Raw genomic sequence first — 23,605 nt, forward strand, 5'->3', positions numbered from 1 at the left:
ACATAACTGTCTTTGTGCCATGTTGCACAGATGTGTTGGCCTGCTCAAAGCTTTTTGTGCTTTGCAGACATAACTATAAGCTCAGAAAACTGAGGACTTCTTGTGCTTGTTCAAATCCATTTAGTCAGGAAAGGTCCCATTTTAGACCACCACTTGTTTGTAGAGAACTGATGGTAGCTAAAGTTTGTGTCTGTGAAATACAAACTTCTCTATCATGTTCATCATAACAGCACTATATCTGAGCTCCTCAAAAAGAGGTTGACTATCTCGTGGTAAGAAAATGCTGTTAGGGTTTAAATCCAAGTTCGCACTGCAAGTCTGTGGAAGAACAGAGAGAGAGGTTGTTCCTCATGGGGTCCTGCCCCAGCTGTCTCACACACCACGCGGTGAGTGCAGTGCTTTGTGGCTCTTGTGAGTTAGACCCCAGTCATCTTGACATATGGGACAAATTTTTTCTTCATTCTTCCAGGGGTTGTTGCCCCTCATAAGACCCTATTGACTTCTATCAGAAAACAAAACTGTTTTACAAATTGGCATCATCTGCATTGGCATCATAGTTTAGACCCTATTCTAGGTGCTTTTTCTCAAGCTGCATTATGCAGTTTCTCTTTACACAGTATTAAACTTTTGACCTTATCTATCACATATTGAAAGTTGAGGCTTCAATCAAATTGTTCTTGATAACTGCAGCATCTGTTTGTTAATGGGCTTTGACATAGTCTATCTTCTTTGCTCACTCTGCTGAGAATGATATTGTGGAGATTACTTCCTCAGTCAATTGCTTTGGTATTGTCACTGCTGTCCTTACATCTTCCACATCTCCTCTTTGCTTTGTTAGACTCAAACTGTGTGCCTTCTTTTTTTATGTGTGTAAATCCCCCAACTGAATCTCCTAATCTGCTCTGTCAAGATGTCAGCTTTTCTTTCTTGTCTCTAATTTGTTGGATTCTCAAACTATCAGCTGTCACTATTGCTCCCCTTGCACACAGGAGACACTTCCCTTAAGAACTTACAGAATCAATTAACTGATATTTTTTAAAACTCCCCTGTATCTGTGGATCTATTAAGAAAAACACAGTGAAATACAACAATAAAAACATGACTCAGGTTAAGATACTTGGTTCAAGTGCTGATACTGTCTCACTGTCCCATGTCACCTGCATCTGTCTTTGTCTCTGGTACTTATGTTTATGCAGTTTCTGGAACAGTATCCATTTTTGCTTTGTATTTACACAACACACTTGCAATAGAGCTCTTTAGCATAAAGCACAGAGTTATGTATCTGTTGTACAATGAACTTTATTTACTACTACTTCTGAGGCAGGGGAGAAATGCTTAACAATGCATAACAACAACTTGATATTTTTATCTTGGGGAACAGATGTTGGGAGTTCTTACCACAGGATCAGAACTTAGTTGTAGTGTCACTAGTGGCTTCTACGATAACACTTTGTCCAAAGCCCTAATTAAGGACTCAGCCCATACACTTAACAGAAGTAGAGAAAGTTTTTCATCTACCCCAGAAGATAGGAGACTTGTGGTTATTAGTAATCTGCCTTAGAGTTTACAGATCTTTGACCAGAAACTAACTCTGTCACAAGAAATTACCTAATCTATGGGTTTCAACAAAAAATAAAAGGTACTGACTTTGTAGCCTGATCTGGTTTTGGGAGACTGTGTTTTTTGGTGGGTTTTTTTTGTGCTTTGGGGTAGCACAGTCAGCTGTAAGTTTCTGGGAATTTTAATCCATGTTCTATAAACTGAGGAGTCACAGCTAGTATATTTGCTATGGATATTAAAGGAGGAGGAAAAAATGTTGAAGGATCTGAATTTTTTAGGTCAGTGTGATCTGTTGTATCAGGATATGTAATTTCTGTCCCTTGATACTGTTGCTGTGCTATTGATGAGTTTTCTTCCTCTTTGTGCTTTAGAGAAATTTCCTTCCCAAAGTATTTTTGGGAGTTTACTGTCCTACGCTTTAGGAATTTTTCTCTTAATACTTTGTTATTTTTCAGTATTCTTCCCATCCCAGTCTGTTATCAGTTCACTTACATTAAAGTGCACTGTTTTCCTGCCCTTGGAATAAAGCAGTAGAAAAACTACTTAGCAGTTGCTGGTTAGGAGTGTTCTTTCTTCCACTGGACATATACCAGTATTTTGAAGGGTATTTTTAGAAGACAGGAGAGGAGCCATTCTTTTAACAAATACACAGCTCCTTTAACAGTCTCCTGCTGGCTCTTTGCTTATTTGAACATAGCCACATACAAATATTGCTTTTCCCTGGAACCAGTCTTACACCTTCTTCATGATGCAGTACTCTTGGGCGGTAATTAAAGTCGAGTATTTTGCTTGCTTCCTGTCTCTTTTGTCCATATGCTGACATGAGTGCAGGTGTGGAAGCCAAGGGAGAGCATCTGACAGGTGAGAGAAGCTGGTAACAAGCTAGTCTGGAATTACGCAGTGTTTCATTCAAGGAGTTCCTGAACTTAGTTCATTTCCTGAACTAAATAGTGTTGGTGGGGAAAATGGTGTGTTTTAGTGCTTCCTCCACTGTACCCCTCTTTGCACTTATCCAGTGAATCCTTTTGGGCTCCTGGGTGCTGCCAGGAGGAGAATGTAAGCGCTTTGGGGTACATTCAAGAAAGAAGAGGGGAACTGTCAGTTTGCTGTCCTCCAGCTCTTCTGTCCCTTCTCTTCCACTTTCTCACTGCTGCAGAGGTCACTAGAAGTTGTTGCAGATGTTGTTGCAGTAGACTTTTGATTTTTTTACCTGGGTTGTTAATGCTTTGCTGTAGGATCACATAAAGGCAGAAGTTTGAGTCCTTTGGTCTGCCTGTCAAAACAACCTGAAACTGGGAAAATAAGCAGAGTTCCTATTTTATAGGAAGAGTGGAATTGTAATATAAGTAAGTTTGTAAATGGCCCTCCTAACAAGGACAGTGGTATAAAGTAGTGTCCACACAGGTAATCTAGCTATTCTTAGTACTGAGGAAGACTAATAGTTATAGAATGAACTTGCTCACTCACTTACTGTCTTATGAACAAGTCTCTTCACCTCGATGTGGTCTGCTGCTACAGATATGACATTGGGGTGATGATTGGTAGCTCTGTAGCCAAATTAACATCCATGGGGAACTTGAAAGGTACTTAGGATACAAAATAATGATTTCTTCATCATTGTTTACTGTTCTCTTTAAGAGTTAGATGACACTGTTATGTTAGTGTTATTTTTGCAGCAGTTGCATTTACCTCAAAGACTATTGATTTTGAGTTCTTGCAAAATAGTTTTTCAGCAAGCAGTTTAGTGGGATCTCTAGTCTTATTTCTGCTTTCAGCAGTATCATATATCTCAGCAATCATCTACAAGGGTAACTTATTTGGTAATAGCAATATTTCAGCCAATATTGCCTCTTGGATTAGGAAGGAGTCCAATGAAATTGGGTTACCTCCCATCCCCTAAAGTTTTTTTCCACCACTGTCTTAAAACTTTTGAAATAGGATCTTTCTCTTTGGGTAGAGTTGTTAAGCAGGATTTAACTGTTCTCTCCTTGCCTCTGAAAGAGTCCTGTAAGAGATAGACATGGGCTTCAGACATGGGCATCCTCCATCCTTCATTGCAGGCACCTGTAGGTCCTGTTGAGACTCATGCTGTTAAGCTCTGTACAAACCCATGAAAATACTGAACCTGAATTCCTTTGCCAGAGCTGTGGGAAGGAACAGGATAAAGAGATGAAAAAGACATTTTGTTCAGGGACAGTATTGTCACGGGTATGTACACAGGCTAATAACAAATCTCAACAGAACCCAGTGAAGGCAAATAAGAAGGAAAAAAATTTCAGGTTGGGAAACACTCCTAACACAAATGCTTTCCTTTGCTTGAGCCAGACCTATACCCAGCATGGGAAAAAGATCAAACCCAGCTGGAACTGTGGTGTTGTAATCTAACCTTAGGTCCTTGTGATGTGTCTGTCCTCTCCTCTGTTTTGCCCTCCTCGCATCGGGTGTCAGGTCCCTCAGTTTGGGCTTGAGAATCTGTAGGACTCCAGTCCTGAAAATGCTGATGTGTCTGCTGTCAGCTTGTTTTAGGTCTAGGAGATTACTGAGGGCAGTAATGATTGATGTATTTAAGTGTTTGCCGGATTAATGATTAATAACTTACTCCTGAATACCAGAATGTAACTACTGGTATGACATACACAATTTTATAAACTAATCTGGTGACAGCCCTTTTGGGAAAGTTTACCAAGCTACTGTGAAACATTTACATAGTAATAAGTAACTCTTTGACCCATAGAATTAATGAAGTCTAGTTTCTGAGAGGTCTGCCTCCCATTATCCAATGCTTATCCACATTTTCTGTCTTTTGGGTAAGAAGCAGTATGTGTGCTATCATTTACCAGCCAGCATGCTTACTAGCTAGCAACTAGGGGTATGACTGGTTAGCTTACTGTTTTATTTTGGAGGGTGCATGGGGTGGACATGAAACATGCTGTTTCCTCAGGAACGTTATTAGAGTCTTTCTTTTCTACTTTGCTGTTTATTTTCATCAAACTTCTAAGAAATTTAGAGGCACGTATTTGTGTATCAAATATGTCTATGTAATTCCATTATGGAATTTTTTTGGGGAAGTCATCCATAACAAAAGGTATAGGAGGCAACCTAAGGTAGAAAACTATAGCTGCTTGGACTTAAAATTCAGCCTTGATTCTTCTTGACCATCTGCTTATGATCAAAATCTTCAAAGCTGAGAGGGAGTAATGCCCTCCTCAGGTCCCTTTCAACCGGAATAAGTCTATGATCTTATAGGAAACAGGATTTAAATTACTCTAGTTTAGAGCCTGTCTCAGAACTCTGTTGGTGTAACGGGTTTCATAGCAGAGTTTCTCTTCCTCGCAGGGAGCTACCCAATTCTTTTTCTCACTTGATAATAAGAAACACTTGGGAATATCAACAAAAATTTCTCCTGGGGCAAAAGCAGGGAGTTTCCAGTTCCTTTTTTTAATAGCCTGTTGCACTTGAGTTGCTGGGGTAAGCCAGCTACACTTCTTTGCATTCATGCACTGCCTTTTCAGGAGTGATTGTGAGGAGCCCTGCAGAGGTGTGAATTTTGGTGGCAGCACTGTATTATGGTGGAGCTTATTCTTCTCAGGTTAGTCTTACAGGCTGTAGTTAAAGGAATAAATCTGTTTTATAGGTTTCTCTCTTGTTTTCAATGTACACTGAAATTCTGACTTAATGACCTAAGGGTGGGACCCGGGGCTTTAGGTATGCACCCATAAGACTGTTGTGTGAATCTACCTCTGGATAAAGCTCAGTTTTTTAAAGTTAAAACACAGATTTAGAAGCAGCGTATTAAAGAACTGGTCTGTGCTGAGCTGTGCAGATCTGACAGATCTATTCTGTTTCCAGGTTTCTTGATTGATATAATACTCTGTCCTTAAGATCAGTTACCTAATATTGTCTCAGTTTTGTGTTTTAGAAGCTCAGGGCTGCTTAAAAGGTTGCAGATTTTATTTTAGCTTGTTTTGCTGTTTCTCCCTTTGATTTCAGGTGTTAGTTTGAATTCTTGTAAGCATTATCTTTTTAAAGCATTTTCTGAACTGTGAGCAGAATTACTTGTATTGCCAGTGTTAAGTAATCCTTTAGGGGAAATAGTATTTACTTTCTTCCACTTGATTGTTTTGACAGCTTGTACTTAAAGACTAATTTGTTTCAGATGTTTGCAATTTTATGCTGGTATACATTTGGATGTGCTGTTACAAATCTTGTAGCTCATACTTCCATTCATTGAAAACAGTGTTAAATTTATATCCTCTTTATTGATGTCATGGTTGTGTATCAGAAGATATTGTCATGTGCTGGTTGTATAATTTTAGAATCATTTAGGTTGGAAAAGAACTTCGACATCATTGAGTCCAACCATTTACTCAGCACTGCCAAGTCCACCACTAAACTGTGTCCCTAAGCACCATGTCTACACACCTTTTAAGTACCTCCAGGGACGGTGACTCTGCCACTTCCCTGGGCTGCCTGTTCCCATGCCTGATAACCCTGGATTCAGAAATTTAATTGTTTATATGATGATATCTTTCTCGATTGCAGAAAGTGTATGTTAGTTATTAAAAATACTTTGTTAAAATGAGATCAGGCAAAGAGTAAGTTTTCAAAACACAACAACAAAAGTACCAATGTGAGTCAAAATGACAGTGTCAGACTAGCAAATGAAGGCGCTCTGATGAATACTATGCCAAGCATTCTTGATTTTTGTTTTGAGCTATTGTGTGTCGTGACACAACTCTGGCTTTGTGCACTACTTCCATGAATATTAGCAAGCCCTAAAGGGTTCATAAAGAGTTTTAAGAGGAGAAAACTGTGGTAAAAATGTCTGATGCTCTTAATGTGTTTGTTTTGCCTAGAGGCAGATTTAAAGTTGTACAAGTACAGGTCATTGGAAACTGTTCTATTTTTTAGATTTTCTTTTCTTAAGGTTTTTAACACTTTATTGTTTTAATAACATTGTTACTAAGAAACTCATAGGCAGGAATGTCATTTTAGCAATTCTTGTTTCTTAACAAGAACTCTCTTGTTTAGCAGTTCTTGTTTCATTTTAGCAGTTCTGTTTCTAAATGGTTCTACTTTTTATTAGGGCTCAGATCTAGGAAACTTGTTATGTTAGGTGTAATAGATTTCCAAATATGGGTGTTTAAAGAAGCTTCAGTCCTAAATGCTCCACAGCCACATGGTATGAGTTTTTGTGCCCTCCTTATGGAAGACTTTAACTATCAAGTTCTGTTTTTTTCTTGTTGAAGACCTTCACCTTCAGTTCAGCTGAGCTTGGGCAAAGGGACTGCATAGGGAGCTGGATGGCAGTTGCTAAAAGCAATGTAGTTAAAACTATAAAAGAAAGCTAACCAGGATTCTACCATATGATAGAGTAAAAACTGTTCTTTTTAGAAGAGAGTCTTCTAAGAGCTGTAACAAAAGTGTAAATGAGTCTCTGATACTAGAAATGGCAAAATAGGAAGAGGCTGAAGAGATATGACTCTTGTCTTAGGTTAGACATATAGTTTTCATTCTTAATTTACATTGTTGAGCAATTTAAGGAAGGCTTCATATTTACCCTCTGCTGTTAACATCAGAGATTTGGAGCTCTTGGGCAATGTGGGAGTGGACAGAGTTATGGAAACATGATCCCTTTGCATATACAGCAGAAGGTGGTACCATACAAATTTCTTTAGAGATGAGAAGCAAAATGGAGAAGCGGGACTTGATAGCCCTAGTAGGGATTAGTACACATCCACTCTGACTTTAAATGTCTTAAAGAAACTTGCTCAAGGGAAGTAAATTTGACTACTGGTATGGGGATTGTTGTGGATGGTTTTTTGAGAGCATCATCCCTGTGCTCAGCCTTGGTTAAAGTCAACTAGTGCACAAGAGCAGGGAGCACCCAATGTCATACAAGCATATGCAACTTCAAAGGGAAGGTGTTTTTTTGGTTGTATTAGTTTGTGTTTTGGTTTTGTTTCTTCTCCCCCAACATGGAATTTATTGTAAGGATGTTGCAGTATCCAAAACTATGACTAGGTTCTAAAAGGGGTTAGATCACCTCCTAGAGGATAGGTCTGTTGGTTCTCTACCAAACATGAACGTCTGGATGCAACTGCTGCTCAGGAAGTCCTTTGTTATATGACTTCTGAGAATTGATAAAGCATGCTAGGAAACATTTACTTGTTTCGTGTCTAAGTTCTTTCTCAGTCATTACCAAGATCTGTAAGACACAGCATTGGACTAGCTAGACTTTGGTGTATTCTTGTGCTCCTGGGTAACTTGCTTGTCTGAATCACTCCTGGGTTCTGTCCTGAAAGGAGGCCTGAAAGAGCCTAGAACCTTGGAAGGGGGTAACAACTCAGTACTTTGGATGTGTGATTTGATATTTAGCATAACTTTTTCTGCTGGAGTAATCTGAATTATTGATCTGGAACCAACTTTTCTTCTGTCTGGCTCAGCAATCCACCTCTTTTTTTCCACAATATGTTGCCTTGGCATCAGCAGTTTTTAAAGTACATTGAATGCAAAAGAAAGCTGTTGGTGTGGACATTTGCATTAGCTCAGCTTAGGACAATTTCCACATGAGTTGACTCCTGCCTCTTATTGGTGGGAATGCATCACAGAGCTACCCTTATCCCTGTGGTCCTTACTGTCCTTTGTGTCTTCTGACATTACTGACTCAACCCCTTCCACAAACTCTCCCAAACTGCTACCAGAATAATAAACAGTGCTGCCTGAAAGACTTTAGTCATTAGTTGTCCTGCCGATACTTAAGCAGCTGTTTGAAAACTATTTCCTTGTGCTGTCCAGGGAGTGCCTAGCCACTGACTCTGGCAGAAAGGATCTGCCACCATTATGGTTAGAAGTTTGGGAGGTGGGAGTTAAAAACAAAACCCTTTGAAGAAGACAGTATCATGACCTTTTTGCTTATGCACATGTAACGTATTGTCAAGGACTAGTGTGCTAGTTTAAAGGTAAACCAGCAGGAGAAATGAACCCAACTCAAAAGAGACCAGAAGTCAGAGTTACAATTTAATAAAAAATAATACAATAATACAATTATATGGACAAGCAATTGGTTTTAACCTACAAAACCCAGATGTATAACCCAGCACCCTGGGGCACGAACAGAGTGGTGTTTGTTGGCCCCCGTGCTGAGCCCCACATGGTCCCTGAGTCCAAAGTAAAAGGAGGGGGGAAAACCTGTTGGTGAGAGTGCTGGTCGCAGTCTAGTCGAGGGTGGTGATTGCAGTCTGGTCGAGAGTGGTGGTTGCAGTCCGATTGAGGTTCTGATGGATCCTCTGGATCCGATGAGTGGTACCAGAAGTCCCAAGACCCCAAGATTATATACACTCAGGTTCGAGTGGGAATTCCCAGTACCTCCCCCAGGGCGGGGAGTTCCACAATGGGTGGCTGTGAGATATTTTTTGAATCCTTGGTGGCCAGTTAGCAGACATGACCCCTCAGGCTGGGTGTGGAAGTGCTAATGACTCCCTGGAGGGGAGTTAACATCACCCATAACTATAGCCTGAGGGGGTCAGGTGTGCTTTGGGCAGCTGCTGCAAATAGTCTATTGTTAACAGTTCCTTGGAAATGACATAGGGGGTATAGAATACACAGTTTGAGTTAAACCCACACAGTGATGAACTGCTCCCGGCTGCTCTAACTAGGACAACTAAACAGCTGTAGCCAGAAGCATAAAACCCGTGAAAGCCAAGGCCATGTTCTGCAACAAAATCAAGGCAAACTCTTCTACAGAGCCCTAACCCCATTTCATTGCTTGTTTGTCCGTGTCTGTTGCTCTAGTATCTGAAAAATGCCCTGTTCTTTAATCTAGATAGCATGATCTTGTTGCTTAATCTATGCAAAGCCAAAGAGAAGTTAACTGCTGAAGGCTGTCTACTCCCTTTTGGTTTTGTATCTGCATGTTCTTTTGTGTTTGGTTTTTTTTTTTTAGTGGAAGTATAATACAGTAAATTATGAAATGGATTGTTGAGATAGCTGTGGCACCTCTGTGAGAGCCGGTTTGACTTGCTTTGAGCATCTGACTCCACTGCACAACTTTGCTTATTCTCTGCTCCTCTTCTGCCTCTCCAGCTGAAGGATTGATCAGCTGGAAAGCAATGGGAGCAGGACAGGCTGCAGCACAGATGCATGGCAGAGATTTTTCTCCCTAAACAGGTGCTCAGCCTCAGTGGATGAGGCAAGTTAAAGTGACAAAAGCACTCTCCTGAATTTGGATGCTTGCCAGGAGACCAATGCTACTACGGAAGTCTGCCATGCTCCAAGTAGCTGTTCTGTCAGACTTGGAAGAGAGTTGTGCTCCCTTCTCTGAAAGGACTGCCTCAAGGAATGGGGTGAAGTACAGGAGGTTTGACCTGACGTAATCACAGTGAGGCATCACTTCTAAAACAGCTACATGATGGAACAGTAAATCACATTGATGTGTATGTTTTACAAAACTGCATTCTAATATTTTGCTTTGTACTTCTTGGTGCTTCAGCAACTTATGATGAAATCTGAAGAGGAGATAATTGGTCTTTTTAAACTTGTGAATCCTGAAACCAGCTGTGTTTTCAGTGTTGTCTACTCCAATTGCATAGTTATAATATTTTTCTCTTTTTGTTTTGGAAGGTAAGGAATGAAGAAGACTTTATTAAGAAACTGGACTGCAGTCCTGACCAGCATCTAAAGGTGGTGTCCATCTTTGGGAACACAGGGGATGGCAAGTCTCACACCCTTAACCACACTTTCTTCTATGGCCGGGAAGTCTTCAAGACGTCTCCAGCCCAAGAGTCTTGCACAGTTGGTGTCTGGGCAGCCTATGACCCTGTCCGCAAAGTGGTGGTAATTGATACAGAGGGCCTCCTGGGGGCCACTGTGAACCTGAGCCAGAGAACACGGCTGCTGCTGAAGGTCCTGGCCATCTCTGACCTTGTCATCTATCGTACTCGTGCTGACAGGCTCCACAATGATCTCTTCAAATTCCTTGGTGATGCCTCGGAGGCTTATTTAAAACATTTCACTAAGGAGCTAAAAGCTACCACAGCCCGTTGTGGCCTAGATGTTCCTCTCTCAACTTTGGGTCCAGGTGTCATCATCTTTCACGAGACTGTGTACACCAAACTACTGGGCTCTGGTGAGTAGACAGTAAGAAACTGAATTACAATGTGCTAAACACTGTCTAGAAATTATCAGGTTGCATTGAATATTCAGGATTCTTTACTACCATGTAAAGGTATGATTCGCATTTTGCTCTCACTTGTTTAAGTCTGGGAACCAGGCTGTGGAACTACCAGAGCATTTCCTGTTGGTGATCTGGCTATTCCAGATCAGCTAGAATAATCCTCTTAGCCAGCTGTACATCAGCACTGACTAGTCATGAGTTCTGCCAGCCATAGGAGGGGACATCATACAAAATCATGAATATGGGTGATATAGCAGAGGAAGGCGAAAAGTGATGTGGTGGGTTGACCCTGGGTGGATGCCAGGCAGCCACCAAAGCCGCTCTATCACTCCCCTCCACAACTGGACAGGGGAGAGAATATAATGAAAGGTTCATGAGTTGAGATAAGGGCAGGGAGAGATCACTCACCAAATACTATCATGGGCAAAACAGACTCAGCTTGGAGATATTAATTGCGTTTATTACCAATAAAATTAGAACAGGATAATGAGAAGTAAAATAAATCTTGAAAACGCCTTCTCCCCACCCCTCTCTCCTTCCCAAGTTCCACCTTCTCCCCCCCCGCAGCATAAGGAGATGAGGAATGGGGGTTACGGTCAGTCCATCCCAGGTTGTTCCCACTGCTGCTCAGGGAGAAGAGTCCTTCCCTTGCTCCAGCGTGGGACTGTCCCTCCCATAGGAGACAGTCCTTCATGAACTTCTCCAACATGAGTCCATCCCATGGGCAACAGTTCTCCATGAACTGCTCCAGAGTGGGTCACTCTTCTAGGGGATGCAGTTCTTCAGGCACAGGCTGCTCCAGTATGGGTTCCCCACAGGGTTGTAAGTCCTACCAGGAAAACTTGCTCCAGCGTGGGCTCTTCTGTCCATGGGTCAGCAGGTCCTTGCCAGAACCCTGCTCTAGCATGGGTTTCCCACAGGTTCACAGCCCTCCTTCAGGCATCCACCTGCTCCAGCATGGGTCTCCTCCACAGGCTGCAGGTGGATCTCTGCATCTCCATGGTCCCCTGTGGGCTGCAGGGGCACAGCTGCTTCATCATGGTCTGCACCATGGGCTGCAGGGGAACCTCAGCTCTGGTGCCTGGAGCACCTCCTGTCCCTCCTTCTCCACTGATCTTGGTGTCTGCAGAGTTGTTCACATGTTCTCACTCTGCACTTCTCTGGCTGCAATTACATCTGCACAATAACTTTTTTCCTTCTTAAATATGTTATCACAGAGGTGTTAATATCATCCCTAATTAGTCTGGCCTTAGACAGCAGCAGGTCCGTCCTGGAGTTGCCTGACATTGGCTCTTCCAGACATGGGGCAGCAATTTCTCGCAGAAACCACCCCCGTAGCCCCCCTGCTACCAAAACCTGGCCGCACAAACCCAGCACAACTGAGATACCCTGGGATTTTGGCAAGGATATGTACTACCCTGTTGCAAATAAAACAAGGATAAAATTCTGTGTAGAAACTAGGAGGAGCAAGAATAATGACTTCGATGAATGTCACTCTACTTTTTTTAATTCTGTGGACCAACATCATTCTGAGGCTGACATGAGGTCGGGACTGAGTTTGTGCTGGCACAGAGCTGATGATTTGACACCACTTCTCTCTGCGCAGGTATCTAATACGGCCAAAGGAGCAGACCTGGCACACTATTATTCCCACCAATTTCAGTGTTCTTCACCAGTACTTTTAACTTGGCTCATGTAACATTTGACTATTTGTATTTAAATTCTGTATTTTATTTGTATGTCTGAGTGAAATGCACTGTCCTGTGGAAGTCATGGCATGTTTTGGTTTTGACTATACAGGGATCTAAATTTCTTCTCTTTTTTTGCATGTTTCAAAAGGTATGATGAAACCTTTCTTAATTTGGTCCATTTCTGATGTTCTGATAAACAAGATCCATGATGAATTGGCCTGCAACAGCTGAGGCTCAGTCCTGCTGTCTGTGAACATATAGGAGACTTCTGTTGTGTAATACCACAGCAGTCCTGGCTGACCCACATTCTCATTTGGGCTTTTCTAACCAGTGAGGTCTTGAGCTAGCAGAAGAACTTGACATTCTTTCTGGTTATTATTAGAGTAACCTCTTAATAACTTTTAACTTACTTACAAGGCAGTTCCTTTTCTTACATACCAGTTTGCTGATTAGCAGTTCAGAGTTTCATATAGTTGTTGACATTTACTGTTTCAACAGGTCAGCCTTTAGTGAGGACACTTTGCACCTGTATGCAAAGTCAGGGTAGTAAAAAAATTATATTTTTGTGATCACTGCTGGTCACAGTAGGAATAGGAAAGAAACCACTTAGCATGTGGATATGCAGAAAGCTGTAACCGTCTGTCTCAATGGATAACTGAGATAAGTGTGTTTATATAGTTTTAGGGCAGGGAAGAAAGGGCCTGCCTTATTCTGAAATGTACAGCAGGTACTGGGAAGCAGGCAGAAGAATGCAGTTGGCTCTGTGGAGTCTGACCTGATGTGACCAGCTCTGAAGTGCTTTTCCACGTACAAATGGTTGATAAAGGCTTGGTCTTCCTTGCTACAGTACTGGCATGGAGAACAAGCAATCCATGTAAGGTTCATGTCCTCCACTTATCAGGTGCTCGAACTAGCTATACCAAATTATGATCTGGTGAGAAGAACTAATAAGTGTGCTGACATGATGTTGCCTTGTATTATGTCCTAAATTGCTCCTTAATCTGGATATCTGTTTGGAAATTTACATGTCTCTGATTTTACCTGAGGAACTTGGTCTTAGAATCTAAAGCTTTGTGTCACAAAGCAGAGGCTGCTTTTGGAAACAGTTTGTTTCTTTTCTTTATTTTAAAATACAATGATAACTGCATTCCAGATGTATTAGAAGATTCGATTAAGGAAACTAGAACTATATTGCATATGAAAGCACTATGCCATTTAAATATTATTTTGAACAGTCAGTTGTTTATGTACTTGCTGATACTCTTATGTATAGATCATCCTTCTGAGGTTCCTGAGAAGCTCATTCAGGATCGGTTTCGGAAGCTAAGCTGTTTTCCTGAGGCTTTCAGCTCAATTCACTACAAGGGAACAAGGACATACAATCCTCCAACAGATTTCTCTGGGCTTAGGCGAGCTGTGGAGCAGCAGCTGGAGAACAATACTACTCGGTCACCTAGGCAGCCTGGGGTTATCTACAAAGCACTAAAAGTAAGTGGAGAAGAGTTTGTCACAGTCTTTATTTGTATCACTGTTGCTAGTAACTCAATTGCAGGTCATAAAGGTAGAGCACATGAACCACTGATGCAGATAGCAGGTGTCTGGATAAAGCAAGTCTTCCATGAAGATGATAATTTTGTGTAACAGCCAAGGAGGCTGGGTAGTTTTTGTTCTTTTTACTTGAAAACTAACAAGCACCTTAGTAAAGACCATGAAAGGTCAGGAAAAGTTGTAGAGCAAAACTAAGCAAAATCAAAAAACTGAGCTGGGAAGAAAAAAGTAACTGGGGCTGTAACAAGCACTTAGTGATTTACAAAGAGAAGGCTCAGAAGGAGTTTTTTTTTATGAAATTCCTAAAGATGGCCTCAGCACAAGAGGAGAAAACGCAAGATATTTGGAGGGAGTTAATAGTTGGCAAAACCTAGCACTGAATTTAGTGTAACCCAAGGCCTAGGAGATGTGCTGGTAGCTAGGGAACAGGATGGGATAAAGCCAAATGATGTATTACTTCAGAATGAGTGATCTTCTTAGACAGTTCACTTTGCTAGGGTGTCAGAGGGATTTTGGGGGCTTCAAATTTGCAGTCTTTCTACAAGTTTCCACTTGTATTGCTACCACTACCTGATTAACATCATATTTTCTTTGGCCTGAAGAGCACAGCTGTCATCAGGGAGGGGCAGGCAGAGCTGGGGCATATCTGCAGAAGAAGGTAGTGGTAGCAGTCTTTTCTGATGTTAGTCACAGCTGTTGGAACAGATAATTCTGTCTGCTCTGTATTTGTGGTAGCTGAAGCACTGGAAGTATCAGGGTGGCATGTATGCATTAGGGAGCAGACAGGCAGCAAGGGGAAAACAGCTGGAGTGGTTAATTTCAGTTTAATTTCTAGGACTTGATTGCAATAGTGAAGTAACCTGGTTTCAGATATAGATGCTAATGTACTTAAATTCATGTCCAGTAGAGTGTTTGCTGTGTTCAGATCACTACTGACAAATTAACTTTTTTTGCTTCACTTATTGAGGACATAAGGCTTCCTAGAGATCTATGTCCACTTCCTCTAATTTTTGAATTCATTGTCCAGTATCAGCCAAGCTTGAAAGAGAATGTAAAGCCAATTTCCTTGAAATAATGTGAAATCAAATGTCTACATAGAGATCTTATCTGAGGGAAGTTATGATGAGAGAGATACACACACGTCTGCTGCAGCCAACCCTTTTTAGGACAGCAGAGATGCACCCACTCCACCCACCCCCAACCCTGTGAGGGAGAGGAAGGAAGAGAAAGGCAGACAGCCACTATATTAATCTCACCTGTAGTAAGAGTTTCAGTTAGACCTCATGCCTTCAGAGATGTCCATCAAGAAAAGCTTTAACCATTTGCTTTGTTCCAGTGCTTGCTTTTTTTTTTTCTCCTAATCATAACACCCAAAAGAACTGGAAAAGGTAATTATGCCAACGCTAAGGACTGATTTAATCTGAGAATAGATGTTTCCAGGAAAGGGTACAAATCCCTTTGTCTCAGTTTTGCAGTTTCACCAGAGAAGAGCAGTTGTTGAGTGGGCAGAGGAAAGCTCAGGGCAGCACTTTCTGAGCTGAGAGGCAAAGAGTGTGTCCTCATGTACTGTGAGAAATGATCCTCTGAGTTTCCTTTGTGAGGTTTCCAGAATGCAAAGCCCTTTTAGCAAGAGCCCTACTATTTTGGGCACGGATTGTATGCACAGAGGTGGATGCAATCTTCATTCACCCAGTTCTGCTACAAAATTCAAAGCAGGGAGAGGAGGAGAGGAGAAGAGTATCTTACAAGTAATCAGGTCACTTTCCAACAAGTGCAAGACTGTCTTCTTTGTTGATTTTCAATCCTTGTCTTGGTTTCCAGGTTAGTAAGACAGACATTATTTGTTAGCTGTGTACTCTTTTTGCCTCTCCCTCCTGTAGAGGAATCCATGCTTTTGCTTGCAAAAGCTTGCATAAAATGTCTTCGTTGCTCTCCATCCCTTACCAGTTCATTCTTTTCTGTTTTGACAGGCTCTAAGTGACCGGTTCAGTGGGGAGATCCCTGATGACCAGATGGCTCACAGCTCTTTCTTTCCAGATGAATATTTCACATGCTCCTCTGTGTGCCTCAGCTGTGGGTAAGTGGATGAGAAATGCTTCTCCATCCTTCTAGAGGATAGTGCTGCTCTGGTCTGCAGCCACAGAACGTAAAGTTTCTGTGACATCTTGACAGCTGACATCACCTATCATCACCTAGTACTTCCAGGCAGAATTATCTTGAAATTCAACTCTTATGTAAATTGGATGACTGTTATTGCTGCATCCCAGCTGGATGCACGGTTTTTGCCTACTCTATTTTTGTGCATGGCTACAAACCTGTGCTGCCCATATCTTTTCCCAAATGCAAGCGGGGCAGGAAGAAAGGAGTGCCTAAATAAATCCCTTGAAATTTGCTGTGTTTTTTTCCTGACATTTTTGTTAGCTTAATGGTATAAACAGTCCTAAAGTATACATCATGGCTGGCCACTGTGTTCAGTGACCATGTCTAAGTGGAGCTCCAGATTTGATTAGACCTTGGCTTGTAGCTCTCTGGGAAGAGCCCTAAGATTGAACCTGGAAGGGCAGTAGATGGCAGTCAGTAGTCTGAGTCTGTGAGGTGTATAGCAGCATGATGTTATGGCTGGTTATGCTTCTGGAAGCATTTCCTCTCAAATGTGATATAGTGCTATGTTTTTGCTCTCTTATGTTCATTAGAGAATTTCCAGCAATTCCTTGCAAAGGCTGCACTGTTAAGTCTGTTGTCGTTAATTTCCAAACTTGTTTAGTCCTTCCCAAAATACTCTCTGAAATTTAAATTTGCTACAGTGATCATTTTCTGCAGTGAACTGTTGTTAGTGCTGCTTTGTATGTGAAACAGTTGCTACACCTCCTTCTGAAAAGCCTGCCTTTCAATGATAAATGTTGTCATTGCTGTATGTACAGTTGTGGAAATGGTTTGAGGGTACAGCATCTGTATAAATGCAAGAATAGTAATAGAAATGAAATCTTGGTGACATCTGTCCTGTATCTAACAGTGACAGCTCAGGGTTTGTTTTTGCATGCTCAGGTGTGGCTGTAAGAGGAGCATGAACCATGCAAAGGAAGGAGTCCCTCATGAATCCAAAAGTCGATGCAGATATTCTCACCAGTATGATAACAGAGTCTACACTTGCAAGGTGAGTAGCGATACAAGGACAAGATCTGAAGAGTGAGAAAGGAAAGTATGACCCAGTATATGAGGAATATCATAGGCATGTACCTGTTTTCTTCCATTTTTTTTCAAAATGTCAGAGGTGCTCATGGCCTTGACAAGAAAAATTGATCCTCATTCAACTTGTATGTTTGCTGGGAGAGGTTATCACTTCTGTGTGCTGTGTCTCATTTTTCTAGCTAAACCGTGAAGCCAGCTGCTCTTAACTTGAGTAATGCTGACCTTCTACATATTTGATGTGGCTACTCTTCCTATTTCCTTATGCCCATTGCTTGGTATTAGCCAATTTTTCTGAAGGATATGTGCAGGAGACAGGGAAATCTTTGTCTACCATCATGGTCTTTATTGATATAGAAATAGTTCCCTGATGTCATTATTAACTGTAGTTTTGCTTTGTTATAAATCAGTTCTGATGCGTGCTCCTTTGCTGTGGAGACCCCTGTATCTTAATTATATGCTTTAGGTGTCCAAACAGCTGCCAGATCCACATTTGGATTCTCAAGAATGCAGTTTTAGTTGAGCCTTTATTTTACAGGCCTGTTATGAACGAGGGATGGAGGTCAGTGTGGTGCCAAAAACCTCTGCTTCCACAGACTCTCCTTGGCTGGGCCTTGCCAAGTATGCCTGGTCGGGGTGAGTACTGCAGCTGAGATCTCTCTGCTCCCTGTTGCCTCTAAGCTACCTGGTGCACTGGACCTCCAGTGCTTTCAGGTTACCACTGAGGTAACCTGTCTTCCTCTTCTGCAGATATGTGATTGAGTGCCCCAACTGTGGGGTGGTGTACCGCAGCCGGCAGTACTGGTTTGGCAACCAAGATCCTGTGAACACTGTGGTGAGGACAGAAATTGAGCACGTCTGGCCAGGGGTAAGTCTGGTTGCTGGGTAGTCTTTGTGCATGTGGGCAGCCGTGTTAATTTGGTTCTTCTGGATGTTGATGGAGAAAATGGATTGGCTTTCATTACAGCTGTTCCCTGTCTCTGCTCTTCAAAAGAACCTTTGCAAGGCCTCCAGTCATCTTTTGGCTATCTTGAAATGCCTAAGATGCCAGTGTATGAACACTTTGTGTTTATGGACCTACCCCCCTGTTTCAAAGCATGGCTGATGAATCTTTTTCTTCTGATTGCCCTCCAGTTTAAGAGGAGCAATGGGTTGCAGAGCCATCTGCATCTAAAAAACCCCAAAGATTTCCTTTTTTTTATTCTCAAGTAAATATCCTTTTCTTTCCAGACTGATGGATTTCTGAAAGACAACAACAATGCAGCTCAGCGTTTGTTGGATGGCATGAATTTCATGGCTCAATCAGTATCTGAACTTAGCCTGGGACCCACAAAAGCTGTGACCTCCTGGTTGACAGACCAGATTGCCCCAGCTTACTGGAGACCCAATTCTCAGATCCTGGTAAATAGCAGCTGCTATAGAGAAAGGCTTCGTATAACTAAAACCCCTTTTCCTTACCCTTTAAGTAATACGGGACTTTGCAGATTCCAAATGCTTCTTGTTTTACTGCAACAATCCCTTCTCCTACAATTCTGAGAAAACTGAAATGTTTTCTCCTCTTCCCATTCTTGACTTATCCAGAGAAAGTATGAACAGAGAGTTGGCCCAGCCCTGCTAGAGAGACTGTTTCTCTCTACTCTTTGTGAGCTCCTCTCCCAGCAATATCACAGAAACCCCTGGCTTGCATGAACTTTCTTTTCAAAGCAAAGAAACAACATATTAAGTCTGACTATTGCAGCTGATAGTACTATTTTTGTGGGTGCAGATGTTAAACTCTGGTTTCATACCAGATGCAAAAAGCATCAAGCAGTTCAAATAGGAGAAGGTTCCCTGTGTCTAGCAGGAAACAGACTCATTTTCACTCATCTTCAATGAAAACTGCCTTCTGAATTCTTACCCCCCACAAAGGTCAAGCAACCACCATTCAGCCCTGCATCATGTGGCTGTGTTTATTTGTGATTGTGAATGAAGGGATCATAGCAATATATTTGCTTAACCACTGTACACCTACCTGTCTGAATCACTTCCCCAGGGTAAAGTTATGGAGCTGGTAGGACCCAAGTCTTGTGTGTAACTGTATTTTTCACAGTTTGTCTGAGACTTGGCATCCTGGGCTTCTGCTCTCTATTTTTGACTTAAGGAACATGAAACTAACAGTTTTCCTCTCTGTGTTGTTCTGATTAGAGTTGTAATAAGTGCAACACACCTTTTAAAGATAACGACACTAAGCATCACTGCCGGGCCTGCGGAGAGGGCTTCTGTGATGGCTGTTCTTCCAAGACCCGTCCAGTGCCTGAGCGAGGCTGGGGACCAGCACCAGTGCGTGTGTGTGACAACTGCTATGAAAACAGGGGCATCCAGTTAGGTAATTTTGAGTGGATTGTGACAGAATTATCCCTGGGCAACAGCCTGAAGTCTTTGCCCCTGATTTCTGGATCACAGCCATTCCCACTGCGTGTAGACAGTGTTGTTCAAACTGGGCTTCCATACAGTTTTTGGTTGAGAAGCTCAAGAGCTCAATGCCTTTTGGAAGAAAGATGACCCTTTCAAAGAGCTACCGGGTATTTGACCCCCTGACAAAATTACTTTCTAATTGTATCTTTACTTTGTTTTTCCAGCAGCTGCTGATGGTCTGGCACTAACATCAGAGCAGGGATGCTGCTGTTTCAGCAGACTAGTATTTTGTCCATTATTGCTAAAATGAAAACTCTGCAATTCAAGACTGGGGATGTGGGAGATAAAGGCTGAGGAGGGACTCCAACATGCCTTTTTGGGTTTGCTGCTGGTTTTTGTTAATGTAAGGCAGAAATTGTGGTGGTTGTAGGTGTTGAGCCCTTCACTCTTGTGTCATGCAGATGTGGCCGAACTGCCTTCAGATGAGGAAGGGGGGACACTTATTGCCAGGAAGGTGGGGGAAGCTGTGCAAAACACACTTGGAGCAGTGGTGACAGCCATGGACATTCCCTTAGGTGAGCTCTGTTCTGTTCTGATGGATTTTTTGCCTAAAGGCATTTTTGTGCTCAAACTGATTAAACTTCAAGAATTTGTGTGACAGGCTGGCACCTCTGCTATGCTATCACTGTTGGTTGAGAGTTCTACAGCCCTCTCTGCCTCTTCTGCCTAATGTTTCCTCTTGGTTTTCAAAGCGTTTTTTCTGCACACTTTCACACTTTCTCTTCTCCCTACTGTGCAAATCTGTGTGCACCAAGCTGTGAGTAATTCATGCTCCCCTGATGCATTCACTGCAGTGACCTGCCATTTGGAGCTCCTAAAGACTGACCAATTAGGAAGCATTTTATCAGGTTTGGTTTTCTTCCAGAGATGCTGAGTGCCTTTTAAGTGTGTTCAGATACTGCTGGCACTTGGTACTTCTGTAGGGGAGGGCTGAGAATTTGAAGTTGTCCAGGTTGGTAATGATGGGGAAGTAATCAGTAATGTGATCTTTAATGGTGAGTTTGTACAGTGAACGTTTGCTGTTCTTTCATGTGCTGGGTGGCAGTTAGGTATGTCAGCAAACATTTCATATTTGAATCTTCTGTTGTTGGACTTGATTTCCTGCTCATTATGCAGATCATCATTCAGCTGCTTTGCCTGCAGCATGTCCTGCTATCACTTTTGTGGGTGTTTCCTCTCAGAGTCCATGAAGGGCAGAATAAATCCCTTTCTCAGTTTAGACAGTACATGCATTTCTGTGGGGTTTTCTGGCCACACATGAAACTGAAGATAGGGAAAAGCAAGTGTCTCAACTTCTGGAAGAGTCTGAATAAGGGGACTTGCCACTATTTAAGGAGAAACAGTCTGCCCCTCTGAAGAGAGGTAGAATGTGGGAGAATGGCAGAATGCCTTAAATGGCTACCCATTGCACTAAAGTATTCTGTCAATAGATCACCTCCCCTTAATGGCAGTAGTATGACTTGCAGTGGGTGCGTACTTCCCCTGGAGTACATTCTTGATGTGCTTATGTTGACAGATTATTTTCTTGTCCCTCTTTCTCATCCCCCCACCTCACTTCCTCCTTAGGTCTGGTAAAAGATGCTGCCCGACCTGCATACTGGGTACCAGACCATGAAATCCTGCACTGCCACAATTGCCGGAAGGAATTCAGTATCAAACTCTCCAAACACCACTGTCGGGCCTGTGGCCAGGGATTCTGTGACGAATGCTCACACGACCGCAGAGCGGTTCCCTCTCGCGGATGGGATCACCCAGTCCGAGTTTGCTTTAACTGCAATAAAAAGCCTGGTGACCTTTAACCCCAGGCTCCTCTCCAGATCTTTGCAATTCCTTATGTTCTCAGGGTTACAAATGAAAATATCTGGTCTCCCTTTCACCTTTTAACCTGTTGCAGCCAGAGTGCATGTTTCCAGTTTCTGGCCTCCTCTCGTGTTATATCCATCTTGAAACGCTGGGAATGAGCCTACGTTCAGCCTCTAGTTTTAATTTCGAATTAACTGGGAAAGGGATGGAGCTCCCTTGTAAATGAGCAAACCAAAATCCAGTGTATTTTATTTCAATTAAAAAAAAAAATATATATATCAACTATGTATACTTCAGGATATTAAGAATACGGTTGGCTAATGAAGCTTCGAGTATTCCTAGTTCAAATGATGGATGGTGTTGTTCCTTACTATATTGGATCAGACTTATGGCCTTCTAATTCTTCTTTTGGAATGTCTTGCTGGTCGCGATGTCCTGTGAGGAAGGTTTGGACTCTGCTGCCAGGAAATCTCCAATGTTGATGTATGAATTACACCTGGCAATTCAACTAGTCCTACATCTGGAGGTGCTGTCCTTCTGGCCATGCAAGATTAAACTCAGATTCATGAGCAAGTTTGTTTGAACTGTGGTATGAGCAATGGTCTTGCAGTGCAAGAGGTATCAAGTTGAAATAGACCTCTCGGTAGAGACCAGTAAAGCTCTGAAAGGTAAAGCAAATCATATGACACAAGGCAAAGCATTCTGATTTTGCCATTTCAACTTTAATTCCAGATCAAAAAGTAGCAGGGTCTTGCTCTCCCTGACAGTATTTTCATGTACTCAGGTTTTCTTCAAATTTCACTGTCAGATCATTGCAGTTAAAAGTTTTGTCCAGAGCAGAAGAGAACAAGTTTTGTAAGCAATTCTGAAATATGAAGTTTAAATTGTTTGGGTTGTGATGACTTTTCTTTTCCCCCACTTTTTAAGTGATCCTGTAGTCTCTGAAGCCTCTGTGTTCTCAAACGTGGTTGCATAGAAACTGCACAGATTTGACTCATCTTTCTTCTAATCGTATGAATTTACGAATCAACCTGGAAAATGGGAACCTTTCTTCTTTGCTCCTTGCAACTGGCACTCACTGGACTTCATCCTTTTATTAAAGGACTGCAATGAATTCACTGAGTTTATTATCAAAAACACCACTTAACCTAACTTATACTGTCATGTACTGTGGATTCGTGGTTCCACTTATACAAAGTAAGAGACCATTGTGAACTAAACTGCCTAAAATGCTCCATTCTTGGCTTACATACACATGAATTCTTTCACCATGGGAGTTGCATCCTCTTGGAGTGGCTGGAGTTTAATGCAATGTCTTGGAACTGTGGTATTTTGTCCCCAGCTTATTAAATGTGCTCTTCTGTAGATGAGTGCCCAACACCCTGTTTTAAGACTGTATTATTAAATTAACTGCTATAAAGGACTTTATCTTCCGAACAAGCGTACTGACTTTCCTTGTAGCAAGTGGGTTCTCACTTTGTTTCTGAAAGAACATATTCACAAAGTGATTGCCCCTTTGCAAGTACATCCAGCCTACACAAGGAAGTAGATTTAGAAGATGTTCCAGGAGACCTTCGGTACTGGCCAAGTTTACTGGGGACTGTCTCATATTTCTGTAAGCAAAAGTCCGCCATAAACTGAGAGTTGTCCAAGTGAGGATACGAGTAGGTAGAAATCCTCTTTTAAAAGACACTCTGTACATCTAGCATAATTCTGTGCTTCAAAGTATTTTTTATTTTTTTAATGGGTGAGCAATGTGTTCTTGGTTTGTAGGCTGTGCCCTGTGTGCTGTTTATGCATGTAGCTTTACTACCATGTTAATGCACAAAGAGAAAGCAGCCATGACATTCCTTGTATAAAATCTTTGGCATCTGTTTCAACAACTTGTCTGATTTTTTTTTTTCCTTGTCACAGCCAGAATTACGACTCAATCAAAAAGAAAATATTGTCTAAATATTTTTAATATATATGTGATTTTAATCACTTAGCAACCTGTCAGCATCTGAGTCCATTCCTGATTGATTATCCTGGAGCTAAATCTTTTATGCTGTTTCTCAACAAAGCAAAATCTTATGTGGTGCTTAAACTGCAGCAGGCTTGGTGTTACTCTTTATGGACAGTGTTGAGAGGTGTATTTGGGATCTCTGTTTTCCAAAATGAAAAAAAGATCTGTAAGGTTTATGTTCAC

At 41.8% G+C, this 23,605-nt stretch overlaps 1 protein-coding gene across 3 annotated transcripts in view; it reads left to right on the top strand.

Moving 5' to 3' along the window:
- The window catches only part of ZFYVE1 (zinc finger FYVE-type containing 1), a 28,042-nt gene extending 4,742 nt beyond the window's left edge, over positions 1–23,300 (top strand). For all 3 annotated transcript variants that reach the window (XM_064658188.1, XM_064658186.1, XM_064658187.1), the window contains 10 exons: positions 10,183–10,687; positions 13,700–13,914; positions 15,945–16,051; positions 17,020–17,128; positions 17,699–17,796; positions 17,911–18,028; positions 18,391–18,561; positions 19,345–19,525; positions 20,016–20,129; positions 21,181–23,300. In XM_064658188.1, the coding sequence (XP_064514258.1) occupies positions 10,183–10,687; positions 13,700–13,914; positions 15,945–16,051; positions 17,020–17,128; positions 17,699–17,796; positions 17,911–18,028; positions 18,391–18,561; positions 19,345–19,525; positions 20,016–20,129; positions 21,181–21,413 (1,851 nt within the window). In that variant the 3' untranslated portion in view covers positions 21,414–23,300. The remainder of the gene's footprint in view (positions 1–10,182; positions 10,688–13,699; positions 13,915–15,944; positions 16,052–17,019; positions 17,129–17,698; positions 17,797–17,910; positions 18,029–18,390; positions 18,562–19,344; positions 19,526–20,015; positions 20,130–21,180) is intronic.
- Positions 23,301–23,605: the final 305 nt, after the last annotated feature.

This window comes from Pseudopipra pipra, chromosome 6, assembly GCF_036250125.1.
Source record: "Pseudopipra pipra isolate bDixPip1 chromosome 6, bDixPip1.hap1, whole genome shotgun sequence".
Classification (NCBI taxonomy): domain Eukaryota; kingdom Metazoa; phylum Chordata; class Aves; order Passeriformes; family Pipridae; genus Pseudopipra; species Pseudopipra pipra.